Genomic DNA, 11,339 nt, shown 5'->3' on the forward strand with positions numbered 1-11,339 from the left:
CAACACCTTTTGCACTTATTCAGTTCCATATCATCACATTCACTTCTCCGTGCTTCACAGTCAGGACTATGCATTCAATGTGGAAGTCCTGATCGGACTCACACCAAAAAGGCGAGGACCCCTTTTTGAACCCAGCAACTTTATCTTGGTCTCATCTGACCAAAGAATGTGCCCATTAGGCATTCTTAATGTTTTTTAAAAATTTTTTTAGCAAAGTTCCATTTTGCAGTTTTGTATAATAAAGGTGTTGAACTATCCTTTACACTGACTGAGCTGTCATAGAAACTCTGATTTCCATTGATAAGTCTGAAGTACTTGTTCTCCTGTGTTTCAGAGCCAGGTTGTACAAGTAGGTCATCCTCCACAGCATCATTTTAAAGTGGGAGCATTAGGCTCTGATTAGTGGTGCTACGGCTTGTTCTCTAACTCCTCATTACTGCTGCAACTGCGTGTCGATTGATTTTTTGCGGGTCTGATCTTGTATTTTTTTGGATCGTTGTGAAGTCTGTAACTGTCTTCATGCCATTAACCTACTTGGTAATCACACATGTACTCAGTGATCACATGTCTTCTAACTTGTGTTCAGTGATTACATGTGAACCACTTTTGTTCAGCTAAGTTCTACTCTTGAGCTTTTGGAATTATTTGATGTTTAAGTGATATCGGTGTGCTTGCTTCTGTTGTATATTTGCATAATGTGATTCTGTGTGAATTAGTCTGACAAATGAACTGCTATATAGTAAATGGATGATTACTGTTATGAGCATTAACTGTTTCCAACTGAACTATCCACATACTTCAGTTTTCTTATTTGTTCTTGGCATACATGAATATGCCTTGCTTATATAGGCATTACGAATTTCAGAAAAGTGATGAGATAAATTGAAAATATCAGCTGCTTGGGAGGAAAAAAAGCTACAGTTTTGACTCTTGTTATAACTTCGACTGCTTTGTATTAGTGTCTGGTCTCCATAAGGTTTCCAGTTCATCCATTCATCATCATCTATACACAGCTTAATCCTCATTAGGGTCGCGGGGAGGCTGGAGTCTGTCCCAGCTGACTTAAGGTGAAGGCAGGGGACACCATGGACAGATCACCAGTCCATCACTGAGTCCACACAGAGACAAACAAGCACACTCACATTCACACCTACGGACAATTTAGGATTATCAAATAACCTCAGCATATTTTTGACCAGTGGGAGGAAGCCGGAGAAAATCCATGAATGCACAGGGAGAACATGCAATACATGCAGAAAGAACCCAGGCCCAGGCTGGCATGTGAACAGTGCTAACCACTGATCCACCGTACCGCCCGTTTCCAATTCAGCCACTGACAATTTCCATCTGCATTCAGATCCATTCTGATCCTCTCTGCAGCTTGGAGCTGCATTGTGTGACCACAGCCGTGTTCTCAGTGCTGATACATAAGTCAGGCTCGACTCTCCCTTGTTTTCAGGGCTGAAGGCCAAACACACGTGCACACACACACGCACACACACACACACACACACACACACACATACATACATACACGCACACATAGAAATGCTGGTAAGTGAGATGGAAAACGAGCAATTGGACGCAGTGTCCATGTTGACTCAGCCCAGGAAATAAACAGACTGCCTGATTGGCATCTCTCACACACAGTCATGTTCCTACTGGCAACAAGCTATGATATTTTCAGCCAAATCTTCACTCCAGGCCCTTGAAGAAAATACATTCTCTACAAGGTTTGTTGACTGATTTTTTTTTGTTGTTTTTTTTTAACCAAGAAAATACCATGAAATAATACCAATGTATAGAATGGAAAAGCTGTCCAAGAGATGCTGTCTTTGTGGCGCAATAATGTAAAAGCAGCAGCTCAGTAAAAGTCCATTTTGACACAAACTAATCCAGCCATCTTACCGGCACATCGAACGAATTTCAGATGGAGGTCACTTGATAATAAATTGCATGAGCACTGAAGCAGTTCTTATCTAACAGGTGTGGCAGCAGGAAAGTGGAGGAGAGGATGGCTGGGAGATAAGAGAAGCCTCATGTGGCTGACCCACCCTTCGTAACTGAGTGGACCGTCCTCAGAGGTGTCACTGTCAGCCTTCCCATCGCCCAATCTGGTCGAGAGCTCTGAACACCACAATAGCCCGTTGCCCGATCCACAGTGACGTGAGCATCCATGCAGGCTCTTCTATAAATGAGGTTTGTGTGCATTTGAGTGTTTTTATCCAGGAATCTGAGTGGAGGCCAGAATCCAAAATTCATGAGGTTTTGCTATATTTATAAACAGCCTAAGAAAAACAAATCATAGACGGGTACTTTGAAATGGGCTTTTAGTTTCTGAAATCAAAGTTTCTGATGTACCCCCACACGCCTGTCAGATGAGCTACAGTGGCCTTTTATCAGCACCGCCTTTCATGTTCCAACTATGATTTCATGCTAATCGTTAACCCTTTGACGCACAATATGGGTCAAGAGATACCCATTTTCCATTGAATGTGGGTCACCTTTGACCCATGTTGTGCATCAAAGGGTTAACAGGGAAACTTAATTATGTAAATGTCAGTGTTATTTTTTCATACAAGAACTTCATATGGTCAGTTGTATGGGTCAGACACAAAGTCATTTAGCATCTCTCTAACTAGTTTAACCATTTTTTTTACCATTAACTATTACCTATCTAATTTTGAGCAAACATTACCATTTCAGGGTTGCACAGTGGCGTAGTGGTTAGCACTTTCGCCTTGCAGCAAGAAGGTCCCTGGTTCGCGTCCCGGCTTTCCCGGGATCTTTCTGCATGGAGTTTGCATGTTCTCCCTGTGCATGCGTGGGTTTTCTCTGGGTACTCCGGCTTCCTCCCACAGTCCAAAAATATGCTGAGGTTAATTGATAATTCTAAATTGCCCGTAGGTGTGAATGTGAGAGTGCTTGTTTGTCTATATATGTAGCCCTGCGACAGACTGGCGACCTGTCTAGGGTGTCCCCTGCCTTCGCCCGAGTCAGCTGGGATAGGCTCCAGCCCCCCCCCCGCGACCCTAGTGAGGATTAAGCGGTGTATAGATAATGGATGGATGGATGGATTACCATTTCACTGGTACTTTTAGCCGTAGACTATACAACCCCTGGCTAAAATTATGAACCACTCTTGGAGGATGTTCATTCAATTGGTTAATCTTGCAAAAAAAAAAAAAAAAAAAAGCAAATCACAGACACGACACGAATCTATTTTTCTTCAAAATGCTAACCTTCTGGCTTTAAGAAACATAAACAAGAAAGAAAGAAAACTGTTGTATTCAGTCACAACTGCTTTTTTTTTTTTTTAGATCAAGCAGAGGAAAAAAAACACTAAATTCTGAGGAAAATATTATGGAATTACCCTGTAATTTGCAGTTCAAACACCTGCATCATATTAAATCCGTTAATTAGTCTGCAGTTCAAAAAGAGTGCTCACACCTTGGAGAGCTGCTACACCAAGTGAGTGACATGAATCATGGCCCAAATATGAGAGATGTGAGTTGAAACAAAGGGGAGGATTATGAAACTTCTTCAAGAAGGGTAGTCATCTCAGGATGTTGCAAAAAATGTTAGTTGTTCCCAGTCAGCTGTATCTTAAATCTCGACTAAGTACAAACAAAGTGAGAAGATTGTAAAAGGGAAGCATACTGGTAGACCAAGGAAGACATCAAAGCATCAAGATAGAAAAGTTAAAGCAATATGTCCTGAAAACAGAAAATGAACAACAAAACAAATGAGGAACAAACGGGAAGAAACTGGAGTCAATGTCTGTGACTGAATTGTAAGAAATCACCTAAAGGAAATGTTATTTACAAATAGAAAAGCCAAACAAAAGCCATCATTAACATCTGAACAGAAAAAGCAGTGGACTAAAGAAAAGCAATCATGGACTGTGGATGACTGGATGAAAGTGATATTCAGTGTTGACTCTACACTTGACAGTTTGATGATGCCGGAACTTTTGTTTGGTGCCGTTCCAATGAGATTTATGAAGACGACTGCCTGAAGAAAACATTTAAATTTCCACAGTCATTAACGATATGGGGCTGAAAGTCAGGTAAAGTCACTTGGGGAGATGGCAGTCATTACATCTTCAATAAATGCACAACTTTACGTTGAAATTTTGGGCATTTTTCTTATTCCATCAGTTGAAAGGATGTTTGGCGATGATGACATCATTTTTCAAGATGATGATGCATCTTGCCATAGGGTAAAAGACTTAAAAACTTTCTTTCAAGAAAGACATATAAAGTCAATGGTATGGCCTGCAAATAGTCCCGATCTCAATCTATGATGGAAATTGAAGAAAATGGTCCATGATAAGGCTCCAACCTGCAAATCTGATTGGAAAACAGCAATAAGAGAAAGTTGGAACCAAAGTGATGAAGAATACTGCTTGTTAATGGTTAAGTCCATGCCTCAGAGAATTCAAGCTGTAATGAAAGCCAGAGGTGGTGCAATAAAGTACTAATGGTGTAGAGTTTTTTTCATGCTTCCATAACATTTTTTCCCCAAATTGAGTGATTCCATTTTTTTCCTCTGCTAGATCTATAAAAAAGCAATTGTGACTGACTACAGCAATTTTCTTTCTTTGTTTTTTTTTTAATGTTACGTAAAGCTAGAAGGTTGGCATTTTGAATAAAAAATTGTTTTGTGGCATGCCTATGATTTGCTTTTTTCCTACAAAATGAAACAATTGAATTACGGATTGTATAAAAGATAGACATAGTCTGTGGGTTTGAAAAGTGAAGCCAACATGGAAATGCCATAAACCTGCATTCTTTCTAAGAGTCATCAGAGAGTGATTCCTATGCTTGCAAGATGTCAGATAGAGAAAATGACCCTACTTCTAATTTAATTTGTTACCTAAGTAAGCATTTTCTTTAAGAGTTCATGGTCTCAGTTGCTACTTTCACGTCATCTTCAATACAGCATTTATTTATTTTCATGATGATTCCATTTAGAGTTAAACAGACAATAAAGGAGGATCTGTTGTAGGGCAGGGTTGGAGTACATAATGCCCTTGAGTTCTCAGTCAAATCCACTGCTCACTTGGTACATGTAGTTTCAAAAGGTCAACACGGCCAAATCCCAATCTGGAAGCTTCAAAACAGCAGACCATGAACCAGTGGGTGACGACACGATGGCTACATCCATTTTTTTCACGTAGTATACAAGTTGACACCTCGGTTCGGTGAAGGGCCTTGTGTCATCCTGGAAGCTGTGTTGTCAGGAGGAGTAGACCCTGACGAAGTCTCCCATGGTCAGGCACAGCCCAACAAAAGCAACATGGAGCCACTGCCCAGTGAGTTGAACACCTGCAGGAATGGGGGTTGGTTTAGGGGACACTGAAAGCTGGGCAGGAAGGTCAGCAGCAGTTTTGGATCACAACAGCAAGGATGAAAAGTTTTGAGGAGAAACTTACGCAGCTTGACTGACTTCAAACTCCTCGGCACTCACATCTGCAAGGATCTCAACAGGACTCACAACATGCAACAGATCATCAAGAAGGCTCAATAGAGACTCTTCTTCATAAGGAAGCTGAGGGAATTTGGATTATCCCCCAAACTCCTTCGCATCTTCTACAGATGCACAGTGGAGAGTGTCCTCATCATTTCTACTACAGTATGATATGGGAACTGCAGCAGTAAGGACAGGAAGGCTCTCCAGCGTCTCATTAAAACAGTATAATTCATCTGTGGAGCAGCTTTCCCCCCACTACAGGACATTTACATCACCCAGGTCACAAAGAGAGCACACAACATCATCAAGGACACCTACTCACAGCACACAGTGTTCACACTTCTGTCGCCTGGCAGACGCTGCATGAGCGTGAAAGCAATGACCATCAGTCTAAAAAACAGTTTCTATGTTCAGACCATCAGGCTACTAAATCACTGACTCACCAGCAATATCTAAAAATAGCATTATTTTTGCACATATCCCATGCCTGTTTACATGTGTTAGTATTGCACAAGATGACAATATTTGCAAATAGAATATATTTTTAACTATTTTTATCTCATTTTGTTTTTATTTGATCTTATTACTCTGTCAAGAAATGCGGTGGAGTTATGTGATGATCGGCGTAAGTTTGTCGGTCTGTTAGGCTGTGTGCAACATTAATCAAAAACGGAGAAACAGATTTGTATGAAATTTTCAGTGAAAGTCAGAAATGATACAAGGACCAATTGATTAGATTTTGACAGTGATGCGGCTTATAGTCTGGATCCACGGATTTGTTAAAGATTTCTGTATCGTTGCAAGATAGTGGCACGGCGTCACTGTAACTATGACAACAAGTGAACGCTACGTCAGCTGCCTGCTAATAATCACATGATTGTGATCCTACGAGAAATCCACCACTGAGCACTTATCAGGACTTATCCATCGGAAATCACACAAGGACTGAGCAGCCTTGGTGGAGTACTGCTCTCTGAATGCTCTTCTTGCTTTATTTGTTATTTCAGTTGTGTGAAGAGAACTCGCAAAATAAGATCCTCATCTCTCAGGCTAACCACTGTGTTTCTGCTGTGTATATGACAATAAAGTTCTTGAATCTTGAATGTGTTGTGTCAAAGTAGAAGTTCACAAGAAGGATAGTTTGTTTCTGATGCCTTCAATACAGTAGCAAATAACAATGATGTTGTCTTAGCTGTTGCCTACATGTAAATGTTGATATATAGTAAGTGTATCAGTAGCTTTATGTAATGTGTTTTATATGTAATTATTGTTGCATGATATACTGAGTATGCTTGAAAAGTGTTGGAAAACTTTACCATCAAAAAGAGTACTATTGCCAGTTTTATCAGTTCCAGTTCTTGACATTGCTTTTTTCCTGGTAGCTGCTGTGATGTGTCACAGTGAGGCAACGAGTCCACTTCCTCCAAACACAGTAAACATGCCAGATGTTCTTTAAAAAAATCCTTTCTGCACACTGCAGCTTTCATGATAACAAAAGGAGACATGGCTGCAAAAACAAGTGGTTTTGCCAACCATTAGCTGATCGTTGTGAAATCAGAGCAAAATATGGTATTTTTATTTCACTTCCAGCCAACAGTCAGGCTGAGCCCACAGACGCCACAATGCCTGCCTGTGAATGATGTTTCAAACCTCCGCAAAGCAACAGAGCCAATTTGGCAAAGCATGTCACTGACAGACATGTCAGCTTGTTCAAAGGATGCACAGAGCGACAGGTTATTGAATGTGATAGATAACATAATTACACCATGCCCCCAAATGAGCCAAGTGACTGATGGTGACAAATGTTTGTCACAAAAGAAATCCGAGTTTGATGAGGCAATTAAGGACAATGACAGTTTGCTTGGTTTTTATCTTTTTAGCTAACTTACTAATGTGGGAAACATCTAAATACCCAAGCAGCATTCACAACAGTAATGTTAATTAATGTTACTGTAAGCTGCTAAAATCAGGGTTTCACAAGTTTGCAGATCAAAGATCCCAGTTAGAAATAATCAAGTGAGTTCCTGCAGAGCTACAGAGTGACAGGGTGAATAAAATGTGCACTGAGGTACTGCTGCACTTATCTCTGCAAGGAGTTAACCTTTTAAAAGCAGCAACAGGAAGGTGGAGAGATGGGAACTTATTGAATTTGGGTTGGATAAAACCATTTTTTAACACACTATGGTGCAATTATTCAGTCTAGTTTTATGGCTTCTTTCCACATCCTCCATTGTTTTTCATTGACACTAAAATTATTGTATCATTACGATATATATATTACTGTTCAAAAGTTTGGGGTCACTTAGAAATGTCCTTAATTTTGAAAGAAAAGCTTTTTTAAAAAATAAAGACAACATCAAATTTGTCAGAAGTACAGTCTAGATATTGTTAATATAGTAAATGACTATTCTAGCTGGAAATGCTGATTTTTAATGGAATATCTATATAGGGGTTTAAAGGAACATTTCCAGCAACCATCACTCCTGTGTTCTAATGCTACATTGTGTTAGCTAATGGTGTTGAAAGGCTCATTGATGATTCGAAAACCCTTGTGAAATTATGCTAGCACATGAATAAAAGTGTGAGTTTTGCTGGTGTCTTAGTCTTCTGCTGTGTTATCGTTTCAGCGTTGGTATCAATATATTTAGGCAGGTATCACATTTAAGTCCGGATTATTGATAACTCTTTCATAAATATATACTTTAGGAAGCAAAGCTTTTAAACATTGTATTACATTTTCACTTTAGAACGTACTGTGAAATGTTGTGTTTGAGTTAAATATATATATTTTTTCAGCAACATTTGCATTAAACATTGGCTTGATGTCCACTCATGAGTTTTGTTTTAGAAATTTGAACCACATTTTGCAGTGTTCCTTTGCAGGTGGAGTTACTTCACTTGTCATGGACATAGCTGAGTGAGCTAAATGTGGAGTTTTGGTATCATACTAATATATGTGTGATTTTGATATGCAACTGAAAGAACAGTAACAACAAAAGTAGCAACCTCATTTTGTACACAAGCTGCAGTCTTACTAAAGCACACTAGCTGTTACCATCAGTAGCCACAGGGGTAGTCAAGGAATAAAGCTTATGCATGTGTGGCTGTCTCTTAGTTTGCTTCATACATCATCATTTACTGAGACCATGAAGGCACTACAAAATGAACCCATCTACGGCATTCTTCTTTGGGACATTATGATGTAAATAAAATCCACAGTGCATCCCAGAAAGTTTTCAAACCTAAATGAATGATGGTGGTTAGTATATGAACAACTTTCCATTTCAAGTCTGCGTATCTTTCCTAAGTTCGCTCCTTTCACAGTATACAGATGTTCCACAGGAGATAATGCATTCTGACTGCGATGGCTAATGTGCTCTGGCTCCCCGGCTCTCAAGGGAAGTCTCACATCAGTAAAGAGTCCACTCACTCACACAAACACTTACGCCAGGCGAGTCGTTGATTTGATTCACTGCCTTTTCTCATCTCTCATCCATCTCCTTTGTGCCTCACTCTCACATCCCACTTTCCTTTGTGTCTTACACACCCTGTTTTGCCCAATATTTTCCTTTCTACACCTGAATGGAAAAAACTGGACAGTTTCATGAATATTTATGAAGTTTGACTGACACATGCAGGGATTCCATCTTTTTTTCTCCGCCTCAGTCTTTGCTCTCTCTGCCACTGCCTTCCCCTACTTCTCATACACATTAAAACAATGCCAGCAAGTATTTCCACTGTACATATACAGTGTCTCGTTGCATATATATAAGCCTGGCTTGTCATGTTTGTGGGATGAAAACCCAGCAGAAGTAATTAGGCTTCGGGTGATATCGGGGAGAACACATGAAGAGAATGTTTGAGATTAGCAGGTAATTAATATGATCAGTGAGGACAAGCATAGCTGCTGCAAAACATATAAGCTGTTTTTTTCCTGACAAGCGTAAAGTGCAGTGCAGGTTAGGGCTGGGAGGCTAATCAGGGAATGACAGGGTGGGTGTAGGCTTCAGTCGGTTGCTTTCAGACCTCAGACTGAAAATTACACGACAAACATTCACTCTCGGAAAAGAAAACATGAAGTTAGTCTCGAAAACTCTTTTCGAGAAAGAAAATTTTAATAATTTGGAGTAGCTATCTCTGTGTTCCACGACAGCCAAAATGCAAAAGGATGGGTTTGTGCAGCACTTTAGCCCCAAAGGAGGCAAGTGCAAAACATACACTTTCATGTAGAGAGACTAAATCTCCCCGTGTGTTTTCTAACTGTAAAATTTCCTTTTGTCCTCAGTTTAGTCAAGAGCAGCTGAAAGTCCACAGATCAGCATGAGCTAATGGAGAGCAGCCTTCTCCCGTTGAGGCTCCGCTGAGTCAGACCAAACTGAGAATCCCCCTCCTAAACAACCATCTTTGCCTTTAAACTTGCAAACTTGCTCCATGCAAAGAAAAATAATAATCATAATAAAAACAAAACAACAACAAAAAACACCCTCATGGTTTATGCAGGAAGCTTTGGATGCATAGTTGGCACACAAATCCAGGCAGAATAAAACCGGCACACACACTTCCATGGCTCAACACCCACTGATGGAGACTCAAGTGAATACAGGGGCAGTGCATGCTGGTTTAGCTGCCAAATTTCAATGATTTACCACATGTGTAACCCAGTAAAGGTCAGTTTTGGATCTTTTTTTATGCAACGTTCTGTGCAAAATAATCGACTTAGTTTGTATTTAGACCACTTTTTGAGCAAATTATTGTATAAAATCGCACTTTTCCCTCACCAGTTGTATTAAAATTATTGCACCGGGAGTATCTTTAGTATCTGCATAAAAAGGGGCGAATACTACAATTCAAAAGCGCGCTAAAACCAAAATACTTCAGATTGTGTGTCATGAGGTTTTGTAAGGTCTCACGCTATACGGAGCTCATGTGAGTGAACTACACACACATTTCTACACTTCGTAAAATGCAGGTAATACCATTAAAAGGAGACAGTGTTTACCTGACCACCCCGTACATGACGAGGACGTTGCCCAGAAGTCCGACCACGCATATAACGGAGTAGAGCGCCGTGATGGATATGGCTATGATCATGCCCCCGGTGCTCCTCACCGGAGTCTGCTGCTCGGTGGAGTTCTGCAGCCTGTCGTCCACCAAGCCGCTCTCGAAGGTCACATTGAAGGGGATCACGGAGTAAAGGTCGGACAGGGAGAGCTGCTCTCCGGCGACCGTGTAGGGCTCCATGCTGCGGCGCTGTCCGCTCTGCCCGTGGTGCTGAAAACTTGCTCAAACAACTGTGTGAACGGATCTAATTGTTTGACGCGAGGCGGGGAAGAAAACTGGAGACACAAAAGGTCGAAACAAAGCGCTCAGAAGCGTTTCCGGGATAAAGTGTAGAAACAGAGTCACTGCGTAAAAAGAGTTTTGTGTCCAGATGGAGGAGGAGAGTGTGGTCCCTTGGCGGCGGTGGCGGTCAGCCGTGTCTTCTGTGCGCTCTGGCTGTGTGCACACCTCTTATACTCTCCAAGACTTCCCCCCCACCCCACCCTCACAGCCTGGCAGTCCCCTGAGCCGTGCGCCGACGTCAAAGGGTGCGCAAATACGGTCACTGGAGTCAACGAGGAAGGCAGAGGTAATGTCTGAACTTAGAGTCCTCGTGTGATCTCGTGGTTTCAGTCTTTATCGAGCAAAAATAACATTTGGTGAAGCAACAGATAACATGAGATCAAAAGCCTTGTGCGTTGCAGAAAAAGACCAAGTGCATCACACTGGATCTGGATTTCATCGTCATTTTGTCTCCGGGTTTATCTGTGAGAATGCAAGCTGTGCCCACAACAATCCAAAAATCAGAAAAATTTCCTCATTTA

General features: G+C 41.0%; 1 protein-coding gene across 1 annotated transcript in view; it reads right to left on the reverse strand.

Moving 5' to 3' along the window:
• oprd1a (opioid receptor, delta 1a) overlaps window positions 1-10,984 on the reverse strand; it is a 30,796-nt gene extending 19,812 nt beyond the window's left edge. The window contains exon 1 of the mRNA XM_023265210.3: window positions 10,475-10,984. Within this exon, the coding sequence (XP_023120978.2) occupies window positions 10,475-10,716 (242 nt within the window). The 5' untranslated portion in view covers window positions 10,717-10,984. The remainder of the gene's footprint in view (window positions 1-10,474) is intronic.
• Between the last annotated feature and the right edge of the window lie 355 nt (window positions 10,985-11,339).

This window comes from Amphiprion ocellaris, chromosome 15 (genome assembly GCF_022539595.1).
Source record: "Amphiprion ocellaris isolate individual 3 ecotype Okinawa chromosome 15, ASM2253959v1, whole genome shotgun sequence".
In the NCBI taxonomy this organism is placed as follows: domain Eukaryota; kingdom Metazoa; phylum Chordata; class Actinopteri; family Pomacentridae; genus Amphiprion; species Amphiprion ocellaris.